The sequence below is a fragment of the Theropithecus gelada genome, chromosome 7b (genome assembly GCF_003255815.1).
Source record: "Theropithecus gelada isolate Dixy chromosome 7b, Tgel_1.0, whole genome shotgun sequence".
Classification (NCBI taxonomy): domain Eukaryota; kingdom Metazoa; phylum Chordata; class Mammalia; order Primates; family Cercopithecidae; genus Theropithecus; species Theropithecus gelada.
Window position 1 is genome coordinate 53,875,325 of NC_037675.1, and position 22,021 is coordinate 53,897,345.

At 37.2% G+C, this 22,021-nt stretch overlaps 1 protein-coding gene across 2 annotated transcripts in view; it reads left to right on the top strand.

The window, feature by feature from the left end:
• GPR137C (G protein-coupled receptor 137C) overlaps positions 1–22,021 on the top strand; it is an 87,035-nt gene that overhangs the window by 41,316 nt on the left and 23,698 nt on the right. The window contains exons 2-4 of one of the 2 annotated variants that reach the window (XM_025392343.1): positions 4,873–4,916; positions 6,706–6,938; positions 20,538–20,576. In XM_025392343.1, the coding sequence (XP_025248128.1) occupies positions 4,873–4,916; positions 6,706–6,938; positions 20,538–20,576 (316 nt within the window). The remainder of the gene's footprint in view (positions 1–4,872; positions 4,917–6,705; positions 6,939–20,537; positions 20,577–22,021) is intronic. The other variant, XM_025392344.1, reaches the window with a different exon arrangement.

Genomic DNA, 22,021 nt, shown 5'->3' on the forward strand with positions numbered 1-22,021 from the left:
GTCTTGCTAGCGGTCTATTTTGTTGATCTTTCAAAAAACCAGCTCCTGGATTCATTGAGTTTTTGAAGAATTTTTTATATCTCTCCCTCTTTCAGTTCTGCTCTGATCTTAGTTATCTCTTGCCTTTTGCTAGCTTTTGAATGTGTTTGCTCTTGCTTCTCTAGTTCTTTTAATTGTGATGTTAGGGTATCAATTTTAGATCTTTCCTGCTTTCTCTTATGGCATTTAGTGCTATAAATTTCCCTCTACACACTGCTTTAAATGTGTCCCAGAGGTTCTGGTATGATGTGTCTTTGTTCTCATTGGTTTCAAAGAACATCTTTATTTCTGCCTTCATTTTGTTATGTACCCAGTAGTCATTCAGGAACAGGTTGTTCAGTTTCCATGTAGTTGTGCGGTTTTTAGTGAGTTTCTTAATCCTGAGTTCTACTTTGATTGCACTGTGGTCTGAGAGACAGTTTGTTGTGATTTCTGTTATTTTACATTTGTTCAGGAGTGTTTCACTTCCAATTATGTGGTCAATTTTAGAATAAGGGCAATGTGGTGCTGAGAAAAAGGTCTATTCTGTTGATTTGGGGTGGAGAGTTCTGTAGCTGTCTATTAGGTCTGCTTGGTGCAGAGCTGAGTTCAAGTCCTGGATATCCTTGTTAACCTTCTGTCTCATTGATCTAGCTAATATTGACATTGACAGTGGGGTGTTAAAGTCTCCCATTATTGGGAGTCTAAGTCTCTTTGTAGGTCTGTAAGGACTGACTTTATGAGTCTGGGTGCTCCTGTATTGGGTGTATTTAGGATAGTTAGCTCTTCTTGTTGATTTGATCCCTTTACCATTCAGTAATGACCTTCTTTGTCTCTTTTGTTCTTTGTTGGTTTAAAGTCTGTTTTATCAGAAAACAACTGCTGCTTTTTTTTGCTTTCCATTTGTTTGGTAGATCTTCCTCCATCCCTTTATTTTGAGCCTATGTGTGTCTCTGCACATGAGATGGGTCTCCTGAATGCAGCACACCAATGGCTCTTGACTCTTTATCCAATTTGCCAGTCTGTGTCTTTTAACTGGGGGCATTTAACCCATTTACATTTAAGGTTAATATTGTTATGTGTGAATTTGGTCCTGTCACTATGATGTTAGCTGGTTATTTTGCCCATTAATTGGTGCAGTTTCTTCATAGCATCATTGGTCTTTATAATTTGGCATGTTTTTGCAGTGGCTGGTACTGGTTGTTTCTTTCCATGTTTAGTGCTTCCTTCAGGAGCTCTTGTAAGGTAGGCCTGGTGGTGACAAAATCTCTCAGCATTTGCTTGTCTGTAAAGGATTTTATTTCTCCTTCACTTATGAAGCTTAGTTTGGCTGGATATGAAATTCTAGGTTGAAAATTCTTTTATTTAAGAATATTGAGGCCGGGCGCGGTGGCTCAAGCCTGTAATCCCAGCACTTTGGGAGGCCGAGGCGGGCGGATCACAAGGTCAGGAGATCGAGACCATCCTGGCTAACACGGTGAAACCCCGTCTCTACTAAAAACACAAAAAAGTAGCCGGGCGAGGTGGCAGGCGCCTGTAGTCCCAGCTACTCGGGAGGCTGAGGCAGGAGAATGGCGTAAACCCAGGAGGCGGAGCTTGCAGTGAGCTGAGATCGCGCCACTGCACTCCAGCCTGGGGGACAGAGCAAGACTCCGTCTCAAAAAAAAAAAAAAAAAAAAAAAAAAAAAAAAAAAAAAAAAAAAAAGAATATTGAATATTGGCCCTCACTCTCTTCTTGTTTGTAGGGTTTCTGCCAAGAGATCTGCTGTTAGTCTGATGGGTTTCCCTTTGTGGGTAACCCGACCTTTCTCTCTGGCTGCCCTTAACATTTTTTCCTTCATTTCAACCTTGGTAAATCTGACAGTTACGTGTCTTGGGGTTGCTCTTCTCGAGGAGTATCTTTGTGGTGTTCTCTGTATTTCCTGAATTTGAATGTTGGCCTGCCTTGCTAGGTTGGGGGAAGTTCTCCTGGATAATATCCTGAAGAGTGTTTTCTAACTTGGTTCCATTCTCCCTGTCACTTTCAGGTACACCAGTCAAACGTAGATTTGGTGTTTTCACATTGGCCCATATTTCTTGGAGGCTTTGTTCATTTCTTTTTACTCTTTTTTCTTAATCTTGTGTTCTTGCTCTATTTTATTAATTTATCTTAAATCACTGATATCCTTTCTTCCACTTGATTGAATCGGCTACTGAAGCTTGTGCATGCATCATGAAGTGTTTGTGCTGTGGTTTTCAGCTGTATCAGGTCATTTAAGGTCTTCTCTACACTGTTTATTCTAGTTAGCCATTCGTCTAACCTTTTTTCAAGGTTTTTTGCTTCCTTGCATTGGGTTAGAACATGCCTCTTTAGCTCGGAGAAGTTTATTATTACTGATCTTCTGAAGCCTACTCTGTCAACTCATCAAATTCATTCTCTGTCCGGTGTTGTTCCATTGCTGGCGAGGATCTGCTATCCTTTGGAAGAGAAGAGGCACTCTGGTTTTTGGAATTTTCAGCTTTTGTGTTCTGGTTTCTCCCCATTTTTGTGGTTTCATTTACCTTTGGTCTTTGATATTGGTGACCTACAGATGTGGTTTTGGTGTGGATATCCTTTTTGTTGATGTTGATGCTATTCCTTTCTGTTTGTTAGTTTTCCTTCTAACAGTCAGGCCTCTCAGCTGCAGGTCTGTTGGAGTTTGCTGGAGGTCCACTCCAGACCCTGTTTGCCTGAGTATCACCAGCAGAGGCTGCAGAACAGCAAATGTTGCAGAACAGCAAATATTTCTGCCAGATCCTTCCTCTGGATGCTTCATCCCAGAGGGGCACCTGCCTGTATGAGGTGTGTGTCGGCCCCTACTGGGAGGTGTCTCCCAGTCAGGCTACACAGGGTCAGGGACCCACTTGAGGAGACAGTCTGTTTGTTCTCAGAGCTCGAACTCTGTGCTGGGAGAACCACTGCTCTCTTCCAAGCTGTCAGAGAGGGACTTTTAAGTCTGCAGAAGTTGTCTGCTGCCTTTTGTTCAGCTGTGCCCTGCCCACAGAGGTGACCTCTAGAGAGGCGGTAGGCCTTGCTGAGCTACGGTGGGCTCCGCCCAGTTCAAGCTTCCCAGCTGCTTTGTTTACCTATTTAAGCCTCAGTAATGGTGGATGCCCCTCCCCCACCAGGCTGCAACATTGCAGGTTGATCTCAGACTGCTGTGCTAGCATTGAGCAAGGCTCTGTGGGTGTGGGACCCACTGAGCGAGGTACAGGAGGGAATCTCCTGGTCTGCCAGTTGCTAAGACCATGGGAAAAGCACAGTTTTGGGACGAGAGTGTACCATTCCTCCAGGTACAGTCTGTCACGGCTTCCCTTGCCTAGGAAAGGGAAATCCCCCAACCCCTTGCGCTTCCCGGATGAGGCAACACTAGCCCTGCTTCAGTTCGCCCTCCATGGGCTGCACCCACTGTACAACCAGTCCCAATGAGAGGAACCAGGTACCTCAGTTGGAAATGCAAAAATCACCTATCTTCTGCGTCGATCTTGCTAGAAGCTGCACACTGGAGCTGTTCCTATTGGCCATCTTGAAAGGGACCCCTCATATCTCCAAATGGTGCATTTGTAACAATGCATTTCTCAGAGCATATCTCTGTCATTAAGCGACACATGGCTGTACAGTAGGTAGGAGTAGATGCACAGGCGTCTGTCTTTGCCTGATGATTCACCTGCCTCACACCAATTTACTCTTCGTAAGTTGGCTCAGATATGAGAAGTCCTCCCTGATGCTCCAGACAGTTTTTCCCCTTACCTCATACACTTTCTTGGAGCAAATTAGTATTTTTCTCTTTATAGATTTAGTGATAGCATATTTTGCATTTATATCACAATGTATCAGAATAGATGGTTTATCTGCTCTTCCATACTCTGAGCTCCTAGAGAGCAGAAACCGTGGTCATGTTTATGAATCCATGGCATCTTTCATAGAGTGTGATATATAATAGGCACTTGGTAAATGTTTGAATGAAATCAGTACGTTACCATGTACCTTCACTATTTTTCTTCATAATATACTTTCTTCTTTCTTTCCAGGTCCCCAAAGTTCATACTCTACTTCAATAGTCCTGTAACTGGTCTTTCTACTTTTATTTTGTAGTTCATCTGTAGTAGCCTGTACATTAATGTCAGATTAGTGAAATTCCGTATTTTGGAATAACTATATAAAAACCTTCAATATCTTCCCATTATCTAAAGAATAATTTAAAGTTTACCAGTAAGGACTTGAGACCCTTAGTACTATGTTCTCAGAATATACCATGTTTATTTCAAATTTTGTTTACCTACCTGCCTAACTTTATTCAACAAGTATCTGAGTACCTGCTTTTTGTAAGGCTTTGTAAAAGAAGAAAGTTTACTAAATATGATATATGCTCATTATCTCTGTGTTCACTTTTGGTACCTCATCTCACTTTACTAATTCATTTCATTACTGAAGAAAATAGTCTTTGGAGAACACTCAGCCATATTCATATTTAAGCAAGAAGTTCCATTTTAGAATAAAACATGACTAATGAAGTTTAGGATAGGTGGCAAGCCATTCAGCACAATGTCTGCCTCATAATAAAACTTCAGTAAATGTTTAAACTGAATTAATTCTGTTTAAATCTTTAAAGATAGAAATGTAAGTTTATGTTGATAACAAAGAAAGTTATTGATTTATTGTTTTAAGCCTTTGGAAAACTGTCTTTTAATTTATGGTAGTTCAGCTGTTAACATTTGAACTTTGCTTGCTGTATGTTGTTTATAGTTGTAGCACTTTAAAACACAAAATCAGAACATATTTAAGAATTCTATATTACATGTTTTCAAAATTTTCTTTTTATATTCTCTTTATAGGTTATATGTAAAGTCAGATGTGCCACTGAACTTGACAGACACAAGTAAGTTTTATGAGTATCTAAATTTCTATCTAAAAGATCTAAAGCATTAATTCATTAATAATAAGGCTTAGTAGCTAAAAGATCTAATTTTTTTTTATAGCAGACTTCTCGTGGTAGAAGGGGAGTGGTTGTTGAAGGCACCTTCACAGTTTTATAGAAAACCAAGTTGTTAGATTTGTTCAAAGGAAGTAAATTGGGTAGCCCAAATTTCTCTCCCTTCAGCCATACAGCTGACTCAGTTTTTGTTTGTTTGCTGCTCTGTCCCTGCCCTGCTTCAAATATTAGATCTAACTGCATAACTTTTGCCAAAGTTAGATTATGCTGTTTGAAGTGAGAATGTTCCATGAAATAAGTAATATTTCAGTACTGATCAATCTCAAAAGCAAAAGTGCTAAGCTGTGGAGTCAGGAGATTGGGGTTTCCAACCCAATTTTCCCACTAACATGCTTACTCTGCAACTCACGTACCCTCTCTGTGCTTTGGTTTTCTAAACTACTCTAATTATCTGGATATATAGGTAATTCCAAGATCGTTTTTGGGTTTCAAACTATGTAATTACTGTTTTCGTTATTTAATCTGGAAGAACTTTAAAATACAACCTTTTAAAACGAAAATCTTTTTGCTTTACATGTACGCTAAGCAGTTTAGTTTGCTTGTTACAGATTGCACATTACCTTCAATTTACCTCATTTAAACCATTTCCAAAGGCAGCTACTTTATGATTTCCACTATTGAAATGACCCAATATATCAGGAAGCCAGATAAATTTCAGCATCATATGTATTTAATTTGGGAGTATAAATGTGTTTGAACTGGGATTACATTCATACAGATAGTTGTTACTGCCACTTGATACAGATAGCAGCCTTAACTGAAGAGTTCTTATGAGGTAGCCTAAATTTTCTTAGGGGGAGGAGATTAAGGATTTTCTGTGCAGAGTTGCTCTTTATGTACAGTAAATATGCAACTTTATAAGAACATGAGGTATTAATGAGTGCTTGAAACTCTACATATACTGTCCCTATGTTCTTCTTTAGTCAAGTTTGAAAGCATTGTTTGCTATAATCAGACCATTCATAAGGAATGTTGTTTAAAACATGCTTTAACCCTTAAAATTTTTTTCCTTTTTTTTTTTTTTAAATTGATACAGTCTCGCACTCTCACCCAGGCCGGAGTGCAATAGCGCTATCTTGGCTCACTGCAACCTCCACCTCCTGGGTTCAAGTGATTCTCGTGCCTCAGCCTCCTGAATAGCTGGCACTACAGGTGTGCGCCACCACACCGGCTAATTTTTGTATTTTTAGTAGAGATGCAGTTTCACCATGTTAGCCAGGCTGGTCTCAAACTCCTGGCCTCAAGTGATCTGCCTGCCTCGGCCTCCCAAAGTTCTGAGATTACAGGCGTGAGCCGCCATGCCTGGCCTAACTCTTAAAATTAATATTAGGTAATCAATATAAATTTAGGTACAGTATATTAATTTTCAGGCACATTATAAAAGCCTGATAACTCTTGGATTGGAAAGGTTAATGAAAATATGCTTAATAGTTATAAAAATGAAAAATTTGGGATTACTTGAAATAGTGTTAAAATTGTCCTGTCTTATTCCTGGTAGAGACAACTGAGTTCAGCTCAACCTGAGATTATTTCTGAATAAATGCTTAAAAATCTATGCCATTCATAAACATTTCAAACTGAAGGAATTCTTGCACCTAACATAACAAACTAATTCAGAATTAAATTTAATTTCTTGTTAGTTATATGACCATCTAATACACTTTTTTTCTTTCAGAGTTCTACTGCATTTCGGCTTTATAATGGCGAGCCTGCTCTTTTTAGTGGTGAACTTGACTTGTGCAATGCTAGTTCATGGAGATGTCCCAGAAAATCAGTTGAAATGGACTGTGTTTGTTCGAGCATTAATTAATGATAGCCTGTTTATTCTTTGTGCCATCTCTTTAGTTAGTTACATATGCAAAATTACAAAAATGTCATCAGCAAATGTCTACCTCGAATCAAAGGTAGGTATATCTCTTAAATTGGCACTTGAAAATCTAATTTCAAATTCTGAGCCTACTAATCATATATTAATGGAAAGTTTATATTGCTATTTTATTTTATTTTATTTGAGACAGAGTCTTGCCATATTAATCAGGCTAGAGTGCAGTGGCTCTTCACAGATGTAGTCATTGTGCAGTGCAGCCTTGAGCTTTGGGGCTCAAGTGATCCTCTGCCTCAACCTCCCAAGTAGCTGGGACTACAGACATTGTTTTTTTTTTTTTTTAATATCCTGAATAACAGTTACACTTTGAGCATGAAAGAATAATCACTAGAAATTAAAAGTTATTCAATATTTGGTCCTTACTAAACAATGGTTTAAAGAAAAGAAGAAAGAGTATACTAAACATATTGTATTTTCTGTGATTCTGCATTGGAGGCTAATCACATGAAAGAAATCAGAATATATATGAACGGATCAAAAATAGTCTATAATATAAAGCCACACTCACATCTTAAGATTTTGCACAGTAAGGGTGGCAGGGTTAGCAATGTTAAGATGTCATATAGGTAAAAGTGGTCTTTATTTGTATAAAGGTTAGAAAACGTTACTTCACCCAATAATATGAAGTCTGTATGATATTTGAAACAACTAATTGTGTAGCAAAATTTATAAATGCCTTGCTTCTCCCTTGCCTTATACTTTGGATCAACAAACAGAAGCCAGATATTAGCTTATTAACAAACAAACATGGAAGTTTCTACCATTGTTGATTGACTGTGTGATTGAGTAGAAAATCAGTCATCCCAGTTTATGTGTGGCATTGGGTGTGAGGGGGTAGATATGTGGATATTGGGGTGGGGTATGTACATAAATACATTTTTACAGTCACTTCCACGGAGAGCTTGCTTTCTTGCTTTAATTTGACATCATTGCCTATTCACTAATAATAAGCTGAGATAGTATCTTAGACAGTTAAAACAGTCCTCTGAAATATTTTTAGGCTTCTTTCTATATTGTCATTATCCTTAATATAGTCCTAGTAAAGTAAGGTACTATAATTAAATATATGGTAATCAACTTGTCCTTTAAATGTAGGCAGAGATTTTAATTTTACTTTTTAAATATATTTCAGTGGAATGCTGGGGGAGATACTATGTGTGTGTGTGTGTGTGTGTATGTATATATATATATGTAGAGAGAGAGAGAGAAGAGACAAAATAAGACTTTCAAACCTATTAATCTTACCTGGAAAATTATTTTATTAAATTTCTAGTCTAGTTTGCTCCTAAAATTTAAATATTTTAGGTAATGCAGGCTTTGGTTTGACTGTTAAAAATAATACTGTCACTGTTACCATCCATAATCTTCTGGTAGGAACAATGGCATTTTTTCTTAGTATGATAACATCACTATAGAATTCATACCTCTTGCTTGTCTAGGGATAAAGCATAAATAGATGTTGGATTTCAAGTGCTTCTTCTCTAGATACCTAGTGTATTTCTAAGTTTGGTTTTTTACTTGCTTTGAAATAGATAATACTCTGAATAAAGTCACCAATCTGAGAAGAAAATTTCATTTAATAAATCCTCCAGAATTATTTGAACACCGTTCCCTTCCTATCATATGAAAGGTATTCACTTATTTATTATTAAAGTTTTAAATTTAAAAACTGCATGGATTCAGAATTATCTAGGAATACTACAGATATACATGTTCAGACATATTCACCTATAAAGGTAGATGACATACTAGATGATTTGTGTAATATTGTAATGTTAAGTAGTTCCCAATCTTCCTGACTAGATTATAAACTTCTGTATTCATAGAGCATGTCATCTTGCTTTCATGTTCTTGTAAAATCACTAGACTCATTTTTGACTTTTGACTTCTATAACAGTGTACAATAATAGTCATTCCTTTTATTCAGTCAACAAGTGTTTATTGAGCCTCTTTCACTTACTGGGTTTTTTGGTTGTTGTTGTTGTTGTTTTTCTCTCTCTCTCTCTCTTTCTCTCTGTCTCTCAATACCTTTGGTACTCTTTCACTATCAGACTGACCCTGTTTCTTGCTGTCTTTAAGAGCATTTCCTTAAAGTTTAGACTTTGGTCTTCTGTCTTGCTCTTTTCATTCTTCCTTCCTTTACATGTTCTGTGATAATAAGATCCTCTGTAATTTGTCTCAACCAATCTTACCTTCCTTATTTCCAAATGACACACAGTATGCCCTGTCTCTATATTCTTAGGCTGTTTTATTATCCAGGAATGGCTTTCCTCCTCCCACACATCTCTACCTGATTGCTCATATCTTATCTAACTTTAAAGACCTCACTTAATCTTTCCCCTTGTTATGAACTCAATTTGATCCCTTCCCCCCAACTCTAAAATAAAATTTAGAAATAACTCACTATGTGAATTATCTTAAATTTTTATTTATTTCTCTTGAGGCACTTACCAGTTTATACAAGGTGGCATTTGTATATGAAATCTACTTTTTTTGTATTTTTTAATTGATATTTTATATTTAGTTGTACATATTTTTGGGGTACATGTGATATTTTGCTGCATGTATATGATGTGTAATAATCAAATCAGGGTAATTGGGATATCATCACCTCAAACATTTATATTTTTGTGTTGGAAATATTACAGTTCTTTCTAGTTATTTTGAAACATGTAATAAATTGTTATTAACTATAATTTCCATAATGTACTGTCGAATACTTATTCCTTCTATCTAACTGTATTTTTGTACTCATCAACCAACTTCTCTTCATCCTCCCCTACCACTCTTCCTTTTCCAGCCGTTAGTAACCATTATTCTACTCTACCTCCATGAGATCCACTTTTGTAGCTCCCACATGTGAGTGAGAACATGCAGTATATTTGTCTTACTGTGCCTGGCTTATTTCACTTAATGTAATGAACTCCAGGTCCATCCATGTTACTTCAAATGACAGGATTTCATTCTTTTTATGCTCATGTAATAGTCCATTGTATACATATACCACTTCTTTTATTCATTCATCTGTTGATGGACACTTAGGTTGATTCCGTATCTTCGCTATTACATTTTGCTACAACAAATATGGGAGTGCACCTGTCTCTTTGACATAGTGATTTCCTTTCTCTTGGGTATCTACCCAGCAGTGAGATTTCTAGATCATATGGTAGTTCTATTTTTAGTTTTTCAAGGAACCTCCATACTGCTTTTTGGGGTTGTTTTTGAGATGGAGTCTTGCTCTTTCACCAAGGCTGGAATACAGTGGCGCACTCTTGGCTCACTGCACACTCTGCCTCCCAAGTTCAAGTAATTCTCCTGCCTCAGCCTCCAGAGTAGCTGGGGTTACAGGAGCCTGCCACCACACCTGGCTGACTTTTTTTTGTATTACTAGTAGAGACGGGGTTTCACAGTGTTGGCCAGGTTGGTCTCAAACTCCTGACCTCAGGTAATCCACCCTCCTCGGCCTCCCAAAGTGCTGGGATTACAGGTGCGAGCCACTGCTCCCAGCCTCATACTGTTTTTCATAACGGTTGTCCTACTTTACATTCCCATCAACAGTGTACAAGCATTCCCCTTTCTCTACATATCTGCCAGCACTTGATTTTTTGTCTTTTTGATAATAACCATTCTAACTATGGTGAGATGATAACCCATTGTGGTTTTGATTTGCATTTCCCTGACGATTGATGTTGAATTTTTTCATTTAACTGTTGGCCATTTGTATGTCTGCTTTTGTAGAGATGTCTATTCAGGTATTTTGCCCATTTTTAATTTGATTATATATCTTTTTGCTAGTGATTATTTGAGTTCCTTATATATTCTGGTTATTAATCCCTTGTTGGATGGATAACTTGTAAATATTTACTCCCATTCTGTAGGTTGTCACTTCACTTGTTAATTGTTTCCTTTGCTGTGCAGGAGCTTTTTAGCCTGATGTAATCCCATTTATCTATTATGACTTTGGTTGCCTATGCTTTTGAGGTCTTGCCCAAAAAATATTTGCCCAGATGAAGGTCCTGGAGCATTTCCCCAATGTTTACTTCTAGTACTTTCATAGTTTCAGGTCTTACATTTATGTTTTAAATCCATTTTGAGTTGATTTTTGTACATGGTGAGAGATGGGGCTCTGTTTTTTTTTTGTTTTGTTTTGTTTTTTTGTTTTTTTTTTTTTTTGAGATGGAATCTAGCTGTGTCACCCAGGCTGTAGTGCAGTGTTGTGATCTTGGCTTACTACAACATCCGCCTCCCAGGTTCAAGTGATTCTCCAGCCTCAGCCTCCCAGGTAGCTGGAATTACAGGCGCTCACCACCACGCCTGGCTAATTTTTTTGTATTTTTAGTAGAGATGGGGTTTCGCCATGTTGGCCAGGCTGCTTTTAAACTCCTGACCTCAGGTGATCTGCCTGCCTTGGTGTCCCAAAGTGCTGGGATTACAGGCATGAGCCACCACACACAGCCAGAATGGGGCTGTTTAATTACTCTGCATATAGATAACCAGTTTTCCCAACACTGTTTATTGAGATTGTGACTTTCCCCAACGTATGTTCACTTTGTTAGTTGCAGAATTGCAGAATTGGCATCTTTGTCAAAAATAAGTTGGCTGTAAGTGTGTGGATTTATTTCTGAGTTCTCTGTTCTATTCCACTGGTCTGTGTGTCTGTTTTTATGCCAGTACCATACTGTTTTGGATACGATAGCTTTGCAGTATAATTTAAAATCAAATACTGTGATGCTTCCAACTTCATTCTTTTTACTCAGGATTGCTTTAGCTATTCAAGGTCTTTTGTGGTTCCATATAATTTTAGGACTTTTTTTCTGTTTCTTTGAAGAATGTAACTGCTATTTTGACAGATATTTCATTGAATCTATAGATCACTTCGGGTAGTATAGAAATTTTCACAATATTGATTCTTTCAATTAATGAGCATGGAATGTCTTTCCATTTTTTGTGTCCTCTTCAATTTCTTTCTTCACTATTTCATGGTTTTCATTATAGAGATCTTTTACTTCTTAGGTTTAATTTATTCCTAGGTATTTTTTGGTAGCTGTTGTAAATGAGATTGATTTCTTGATTTCTTTTTCAGATTGATCACTGTTAGCATATAGAAACACTACTGATTTTTGTACGGTGATTTTGTATCCTTCAATTGTACTGATCATTTATCAGTTCTAATGGTTTTTTGTGGAATCTTTAAGTTTTAATATGAGATCATGTCATCTGTAACAAGGATTAATTTGACTTCTTCCTTTCTAGTTTGGATGCCCTTTATTTCTTTCTCTTGCCTAATTGCTCTGGCTTAGACTTCCAGTACTATGTTGCATAAAAGTGGTGAAAGTGGGCATCCTTCTGTTGTTCCAGATTTTAGTGGAAAGGCTTTCAGTTTTTCCCCATTCAATATAATATTAGTTGTGTGTTTGTCATATTTAGACTTTATCTTGTTGGGGTATGTTGTGTACCCTGTTTTTTTAGGGCTTTTATCATGAAAGGATGTTGAATTTTATTGAATGCTTTTTAAGCATTTATTGAAATGAACATACGGTTTTTGTTCTTGATTCTGTTGCTGCAATATATCACATTTGTTGATTGTATACATTGAGCCTTCCTTGCATCCCTGGGATGAATCAACTTGATCATGGCAAATGATCTTTTCAATGTTTTGTTGAATTCTGTTTGCCAGTATTTTGTCAAGGATGCTTGCATCTATCTTCATCAGAGATGTTGGCCTGTAGAGTTTTTTGTTGTTTGTCTCTTTTTCTGGTGTTGGTATCAGGGTAATGCTAGCCTTATAGAATGAATTTGGAAATAGTCCCTCTTCTTCAGTTTTTTGAAATGGTTTGAGCAGAACTGGTATTCTTTAAACTTTCAGTAGAATTTAGCAGTGAAGTCATAAGGTCTTGTACTTTTCTTTGATGGGTGACTTTATTACTGTTTTAATATTGTTACTCATTATTGGTCTATTCAGGTTTTCTTCATTATTCAATCATGGTAGGTTATATGTATTCAGGAACTTACCCATTTCTTCCAGATTTTCTAATTTGTTGGCATGTAGTTTGTAGTAGTCTCTAATGATTTCTTGTATTTCTGTGGTATCTGTTATAATGTTTCCTTTTTCTTTTTCTTTTTTATTTTACATGAATGCTGCTTTTATTTATGAATTAAATTTGTTTATTTACTTTGAGACAGGGTCTCGCTGTGTCACCCAGGCTGGAGTGGACAATGGTGTGATCTCAGCTCACTACAGCCTCGACCTCTCAGGCTCAAGGGATCCTCCCACCTCAGACTCCCAAGGCTGGGACTATAGGCATGTGCCACCACACCCAGCCAATTTTTAAAATTTTTTTGTAGACAGGATCTATGTTGTCCAGGCTGCTAATGTTTCTCTTTTCATCCCTAGTTTTAATTATTTGAGTCTTCTCTTTTTCTTAGTCTAGCTAAGTTTGTTGATTTATCTTTTCAAAAAACAAACTTTTTGTTTTGTTCCTCTTTTGTACTTTTTTAAGTCTCAATTTCACTTATTTCTGCTTTAATCTTCATTATTTCTTTCCTTCTACTAATTTTGGCTTTGATTTGCTCTTGCTTTTCTGTTTCCTTGAGGTACATTATTAGGTTGTTTATTTGAAATCTTTCTATTTTTTTGATGGAGGCATTTACTGCTATAAACTTTCCTCTTGCTACTGCGTTTGCTGTATCCTACAGTTTCTGGTACATTGTGTTTCCATTTTTGTTTTTCCTTCCTGGCTAACACGGTGAAACCCCGTCTCTACTAAAAAATACAAAAAACTAGCCGGGCGAGGTGGCGGCGCCTGTAGTCCCAGCTACTCGGGAGGCTGAGGCAGGAGAATGGCGTGAACCCGGGAGGCGGAGCTTGCAGTGAGCTGAGATCCGGCCACTGCACTCCAGCCTGGGTGACAGAGCGAGACTCCGTCTCAAAAAAAAAAAAAAAAAAAAAAAAAAAAGAACTTTTTAAATTTCCTTGTTAACTTATTCATTGAGCCATTGATCATTCAGGAACATGTTGTTTAATTTCCACGTATTTTTACAGTTTCAGAAGTTCCTCCTGTTACTGATTTCTAGTCTTACTCTGTTGCAGCCAGAAAAGATACTGATATTATTCGACTTTATTTAATTAATTTGTTGAGACTTGTTTTCTGGCCTAACATGTGGTCTATTCTGGAGAATGTTTTAGGTACTGACGAGAAACATGTGCATTCTGCACAAGTTGGATGAAATGTTTTATGGATGTCTGTTAGGGCTAGTTGATTTAGAGTATAATTTAACTCCAGTGTTTCTTTGTTGATTTCCACCTGGATGATCTGTCCATTGCTAAAAGTGAGATGTTGAAGTCCCCTACTGCTACTGTATTGCAGCTTATCTCTCCCTTTAGCTTTACTAATATTAATATTTGCTTCATATATTTGGGTGTTCTTGGTGTTGAATGTGCATATATTTACTGTTGTCATGTCTTATTGCTCAGTTGACTGAACCCTTTGTATAATGACCTTTGTGTCTTTTTACAATTTTTGACTTAAAGTCTATTTTGTCTGGCCAAGTGCAGTGGTTCATGCCTGTAATCCCAGCACTATGGGAAGCCAAGGTGGGCAGATGGCTTGGCTCAGGAGTTCAAGACCAGCCTGGCCAACATGGCAAAACCCCGTCTCTACTAAAAATACAAAAATTAACTGGGCATGGTGGCACATGCCTGTAATCCCAGCTGCTTGGGAGGCTGACGCACAAGAATCACTTGAGCACAGGAGGTGGAGGTTGCAGTGAGCCGAGATCACACCACTGCACTCCAGCCTGGGCAGCAGAGCCAGACTCTGTCTCAAAAAAAAAAAAAAGAAAAAGTCTATTTTATCTGATATGAGTATAGCTCTTCCTACTCCTTTTTGGTTTCCATTTGCATGGAATATCTTTTTCCATCCCCTCACTTTCAGTTATGTGTGTCTTTATAGGTGAAGTGATTTTCCTGTAGGCAACATATAGTTGAATCTTGTTTTTTAATCCATTCATCAACTGTGTCTTTTAATTAGACAGTTTAATCCATTTACACTCAATGTTATTATTGATACATCAGGATTTACTGCCATTTTTGCTTCTTCTTTTCTAATTCCTCTCTTCCTTTCTTCCTTTTTTACTATTTTCCTTTGTGGTTAAGTGATTTCTCTGGCAGTATGTTTTAATCTATTGCTTTTTATTTTTAGTGTATCTGTTACAGATTTTTGCTTTGTGGTTACCATGAGGCTTACAAAAAAATATTCTGTAGTTATAACAAGTTATTTAAGATTGATAACAACTTTACTTTGATCACAAAAAGAAGAGAAAAAAAGCAAAGAACCCTATACACATTACCTCCATTCTCTTCCCCACATTTTGAATGTTTGATGTCATAATTTGCATTTTTATATTGCCTATCTCTTGGTAAATTGTAGTTATTATTTTTAATACTTCTGTCTTTTAGTCTTCTTAGTAAATATATAAGTGGTTTATGCATCATGATTATAATATTAGTGTAACAATCATGTTAACAGTCTTTTTCTTGTGGTTTAAAAAAATCCCTTTAGCGTTTATTGTAGGACAGCGCTGGTGATAAATCCCCAGTTTTTGTTTGTGAAAGTCTATCTCTCTTTCACTTCTAAATAATGGCTTTGCTAGATAGAGTATTCTTAGAAGGCATTTTTTTTTCCATCCGCACTCTGAACATATCATCCCATTCACTCCTGGCCCGTAATGTTTCTGCTGAGAAGTCTGCTGCCAGGTGTATTGAATCTTTCCTAAATGTTATTTGCATCTTTACTCTTGCTGCTTTCAGGATCCTCTCTTTGTCTTTCACCTTTGGGAGTTTGATTATAATATGTCTTGGAGTATCCTTACTTGGACTGACTCTGATTGGTGACCTTTGACTTTCCTGTACCTGGATATTTATATCTTTCTCCAGGTTTGGGAAGTTTTCTGTTATTATTTCTTCAGATAAACTTTCTACCCCTGTCTTTCTCAGTTCCCCACCTAACTCCAATACCCCAAATATCTGCTTTTTTATGTTGGCCCACAGATCCATAAGCTTTCTTCATTTCTTTTTTTTTTTTTCTTTTTTCTCCTCTGTGTATTTTCAAATAGTCTGTTTTCAAGCTCACTGATTGTTCTGTTTAACCAGTTCTTTTGCTGTTGCTCTCTATTGCATCTTTCATTTCATTCATCATATTTTCAGCTCCCGAGTTTCTGTTTGATCGTTTTTATTATTTCAATCTCTGCATTAAATTTCTCTGATATATTCCTCAATTGAGTCTCTGTGATTTCCTGAAGTTCATTTACCTTCCTTAAAACAGCTATTTACCATTTTTTCAGAGATCTCACATCTCCATCACTTTGGGGTAAGTGGCACCTTATTTTATCCATTTGATGAGGTGATATTTCTCTGAATGTTCTTGATGCTTGTAGAAGTGTGACAGTGTCTACATATCAAGGGGTTACATTTTTATTTTAGTTCTCACAGTCTGGCTTTGTTTATGTCTGGCGTTCTTCAGAGGGTCTTGCAGGGATTCTAAACAGACTGACTGTGGTGTTTCCTGAGCCTGTGTCCACTGCAGTTGTCTCAGCACTGGAGGACGCTCTAAGCCTAGGCTTGCTCCATGTCTTGTGAGGGCTCAGAAGTTGATGCCAATTTCTAGCCCAGATGGATCTGGGGAAGACACAAGAAAGGTACTGGGGCTGTGTGGGAATGCTGGCCAGGGACCTGAGTCCAGAAAACTGTCCCAGTGGCCTAGATGGGTGTGCCTCCCAGCAGGTATTTACACAGGAGTAGGTGGAGCTTAAGAGGCAAAGGCAGTATGACTTCAATGACATGTAAGACCTGGCCTCTGCCTATTTTTGTGATTCCCCTATCACTATCACTCTCCTCTTCCTTTTCTAGCCACATTGACTTTTTGTGCCCCAACTTCTCACCACAAAAGATATACTAAGTTTATTCCAGCCATATAGCCTGTGTATTGTATATATTGTTCCCTCTGTCTAAATTACATTTTATACAGGTACCTATGTGACAGCTTCTTTGCATTCAGGCCTCAGTCGCTTTTTCAGAGTTGCTCTTCTTCACTACCCAAATAAGACTGTCCCCCATTCTGATTACTACATCTGTCACCCTCTTTTGTTACCTTCACAGCATTTATCGATAGCCAAAATTATTTCTTCATTTATTTTCATACTGATTTTCTGCTTCTCCCTGCTAAAGTATAAACCAGGAAAGGAGCTCTCTTATGTGTCTTATTCATTTTTCAGTCCTTTTCTAAAATAATGCCTGGCATATTTTAGTGAAGTGAAGATAAGGGTAGTCTCCCCTTATCTGCGGTTTCCTTTCCACGGTTTCAGTTACTGCAGTCAACCTCAGTCTGAAAATAGGTGAGTTCAGTACAATAAACTATTTTGAGAGAGACGAGCACATTCACATATCTTTTATTACAGCATTTGTTATAATTATTCCATTTTATTATTATTTTGTTAATTTCTTACTATGCCTGATTTATAAATTAAATTTTATTGTAGGTGTGTACGGATAAGAAAAAAAAAGTAGTACATATAGGGTCTGGTACTATCCATAGTTTCAGGCATCCCCCTAGGGTTTTGGAACAGATACCCTGTGAGTAAGGAGGGGACGACTGTAGTAGATGTTCAGTAAATATTTGTTGAATAAATACATTCTATGCTTACATGTAGTCTTTGCCAGAGCAGCTTTACCCTAGTAACCAAATAAGCCTTCACAACTGGGTCATATCAAGAGCAAATTGAACCAATAAACATGCCCAAGTTCACATAGTTGAACCAGGATTCAAACTCAAGTCTGACCACAGGTCTCTGCTGGTAACCACCATGGATTGACTCCATTTACATCACCCTGTGTTTACGTATAATCTTTTAGGTATATATTTTTATATAGGTTTTAATTTACATGGATATGTTTGTTTGCTTATTAATAACATTATTTCACATAAATTCTTATTGGATTTTGCCATAATACTCTCCAAAAGAATAAATCATTTTATAATGCTATCATTAATATAAAAGTATACCTGCTTCCTCTGCTCCATCAATATTTGGGTCTAAATTTTATTTATTTTGGTTTTTTCATTGATATACCTTAAAAGTTTTAATTTAGATTTATCTAATTAATATGCATTTATAATTCATGTAGATAATTATTCACATTTCTATATGTATAAACTATTTCTCAATGATTTATGGAGTGGAATCTGGGAATTTATTCTTTATATCTTTGGCATGTGTGATTTCTGTTTATATTAAAATGTTATCTTTTTTAAGAATGATAGCCTTCATAAGTTTTATGTGTACCTAGTTATGAATAGATATTTAACTTTATTAAATTCTTGTTAATTACTTTATATTGCTACAGTTTTCCTTTTCTATTTATTATACAAATGTAGTAAATTGACTAGATTTTTGTTACATTCCTTGAATTTTGAGGATACAGCCCCCTTTTCTTATTTTTTTAATTTTTGTATTTTTATTATATTATTTAAAATGTTATTAAACTTACACTTGAAGTAAAATTAACCAACTTTTTTTGACTTTTTAGTATCCTTGTCAGGTTTCAGGATATAAATGTATTTATTTCAAATAAATTGTACACTACATAGTACAAAGTAGTAATAACTCAAGGTCTAGAGTTATATTGCTGGATTTAAATCAGAGATCTGCCATTTATCAGCTCGATGACTTTAACCTCTCTGTCCACCTTTAAACTGAAGATAAAGTATAGTAATCATGTCCATAGTAGTGTTGCAAGGATGAAATGATAATGTATGGAAAGTCATAGTATATTACTTGGCACTAAAAATATAAATGTTGGCTTGCTATCATCCTCATCATCGTATTTTGACATAGTTTATAGAATAGGCTTGTTCTTACAAAACTTGAAAAAAATCCTTTCATTACCCATTTAGCAGAATGTTGTTATTTGGTAAGCTTTTATGGTTTTCTTTTGTTTTTCACTGTTACTTGTCTGTTAACTGGTTTTATTTCCACCAGACTTGCTGTTTTATAGTTTTATGGGCAGTTAGCCATATTATCCTTACTAAAAATGTATTTTTTCTGATTATTAAAACTTGGCAATGTGAAAGAATATGATTTTTTAAATATTCTAAACAGCAGTAGTGTCACCACTGACACTTAACTATATTTGGAACTCAGTGTAAATGTAAATATAACTTTATACCCTCCTTTTCCCCTTATGCTAGTGAAGAATTTTCTCATGCTATTAACAGTTCTTTTTAAGGCTGCATAACATTTCATCATATACCAAAATTAATTCTTATCCTACTGATAGGCCTTTAAGTGGTTTTCAAAAAGAATGTCAGCCTCCATAATGTTAATTTTCTTCAAAATCAGCTTTGTTTTGCTTTTTATTTTTAGTAAGACTTAGAGGTTTTAGTAATTACATCTAGAACTGTCTATCCCAGCCTCGGTTTACAGAGCACTCATGTATCTTTTATGTTATGATTTTCATTACTTTTTTTTTCTTTATAGGGGCATGTTCTCACTGTGTCACCCAGGCTGGAGTGTAGTGGTGCAATTATAGCTTACCGTAACCTCAAACTCCTGGACTTATATAATTCTCCTACCTCAGCCTCCCAAGTAGCTAGGACTGCAAGCATTCACTACTACATTCAGCTTTTTTTTTTTTTTTTTTTTTTTTTTTTTTTTGGAGAGAACAGGTCTTGCTGTGTTGCTCAGGCTGGCCTTGGATGATCCTCTCATCTTGGCCTTCCAAAGTACTGGGATTACAGGCATAAGCCATGGTACTCAGCCCATTATTTTTTTTTTAATTCTTGGAAAAGTTTTTATTTTTAATGTTTGTGGGTGCTTATTAGGTATATATGTATGGGGTATATAAGATATTTTTGGGCTGGGAGCCGTGGCTCACGCCTGTAATCCCAGCACTTCTGGAGGCTGAGGCAGGTGGATCACGAGGTCAAGAGATCGAGACCATCCTGGCTAACACGGTGAAACCTGGTCTCTACTAAAAATACAAAAAATTAGCCGGGTGTGGTGGCGGGCACCTGTAGTCCCAGCTACTCAGGAGGCTGAGGCAGGAGTGTGAACCCAGGAGGTGGAGCTTGCAGTGAGCCAAGATCATGCCACTGCACCTCCAGCCTAGGGAACAAGAGTGAGACTCCGCCTCAAAAAAAAAAAAAAAGATATTTTTGATGCAGGCGTGGGAAGCATAATAATTACATTATGGAAAATGGAATATCCATCCCCTCAAGCATTTATCCTTTGTGTTACAAACAATTAGATTATACCCTTTTGGTTATTTTAGAATACACAATTAAATTATTATCCATAGTCACCCTGTTGTGCTATCAAATACTAGGTCTTATTCATTCTTTCTAACTACTTTTTGTACCCATTAACCATTCCCACTTCTCCCCAGCCCCTTCCACCACCCTTCCCAGCCTCTGGTAACCATCCCTCTACTCTCTATCTCCATGAGTTCAATTGTTCTCATTTTTAGCTCCCACAAATAAGTGAGAACATGTGATGTTTGTCTTTCTGTGCCTGGCATATTTTATTTAACGTGATGATCTCCAGTTCCATGTTGTTGCAAATTACAGGATCTCATTCTTTCTTATGGCTGAATAGTACTTCAGTGTGTATAAGTACCACATTTCTTTATCCATTCATGGGTTGATGGACACTTAGGTTGCTTGCAAATCTTGGCTGTTTGGACAGTGCTGGCTGCAACAGACACGGGAGTGCAGATATCTCTTTTATATACTGATGTGCTGGGTATATACACTGCAGTGGGGATTGCTGGATTGTATGGTAGCTCAGTTTTTAGCTTTTTGAGGAGCCTCCAAACCGTTCTCCATAGTGGTTGTACTAATTTACATTTCCACTAGCAGTGTCCAAGTGTTCCCTTTTCCTCACAACCTTGCCAGTATTTGTTATTGCCTGTTTTTTGAATGAAAGCCCATTTCACTAGGATGAGATACTTCATTGTAGTTTTGATTTGTATTTCTCTGATAATAAATGATGTTGAGCACTTTTTCTTTTTTTTTTTTTTGAGACAGAGTCTCACTCCATCACCACAGGCTGGAGTGCAGTGGCATGATCTCAGCTCCCTGCAACCTCAACCTCCTGGGCTCAATCAGTCCTCCCACTTCAGCCTCCCAAGTAGCTGGGACCACAGGCATGCACCACCTCACCTGGCTAATTTTTGTACTTTTTGTAGAGATAGAGTTTCGCCATGTCACTCAGGCTGGTCTCAAACTCCTGAGCTCAAGCAATCTGCCCACCTCGGCCTTCCAAAATGCTGGGATTACAAGTGTGAGCCATGAGTACTTTTTTGTATTCTTGTTTGCCATTCTTTTGAGAAATTCTTTTGTCTTCTTTTGAGAAATATCTTTTCAAAGCTTCTGACCATTTTTATTTTATTTTCCTTTTTTTGAGAGAGGGACTCACTCTGTTGACTAGGCTGGATTGCAGTGGTGCAATCACAGCTCACTGCAGCCTCAACCTCCTGGGCCCAGGTGATCCTCCTGCTTCCTGAGTAGCTGGGACACACACCACCATGCCCAACTAATTTTTTATATTTTGTAGAGATGGAGTCTCGCTATGTTACCCAGGCTAGCCTTGAACTCTCGGTCTTAAGCTATCCTTCTGACTCAACCTCCCAAAGCATTGGGATTACAGGCATGAGCCACCATGCTCAGCTGCCCATTTTTAAATTAGATTATTAAATTTTTTTTTCCTATAGAGTTGTTTGAGTTCCTCATATATTCTGGTTATTAGTCGCTTGTCAGATGAGTAGCTTGCAAATATTTTCTTCCATTCTGTGAGTTGTCTGTTCACTTTCTTAACTGTTTCCTTTGCTGCACAGAAGCTTTTTAACTTGATATGATCCAATCCATCCATTTTTGCTTTGGTTGCTTGTGCTTGTGGAGTACTACTCAAGAAACTTTTGCCCAGACCAATGTCGTGGAGAGTTTCCCCAATGCTTTCTTGTAGTAATTTCATAAGTTGAGATCTTAGATTTCAGTCTTTAATTCATTTTGATTTAATTTTTGCATGTGGCAAGAGATAAGGGTCTAGTTTC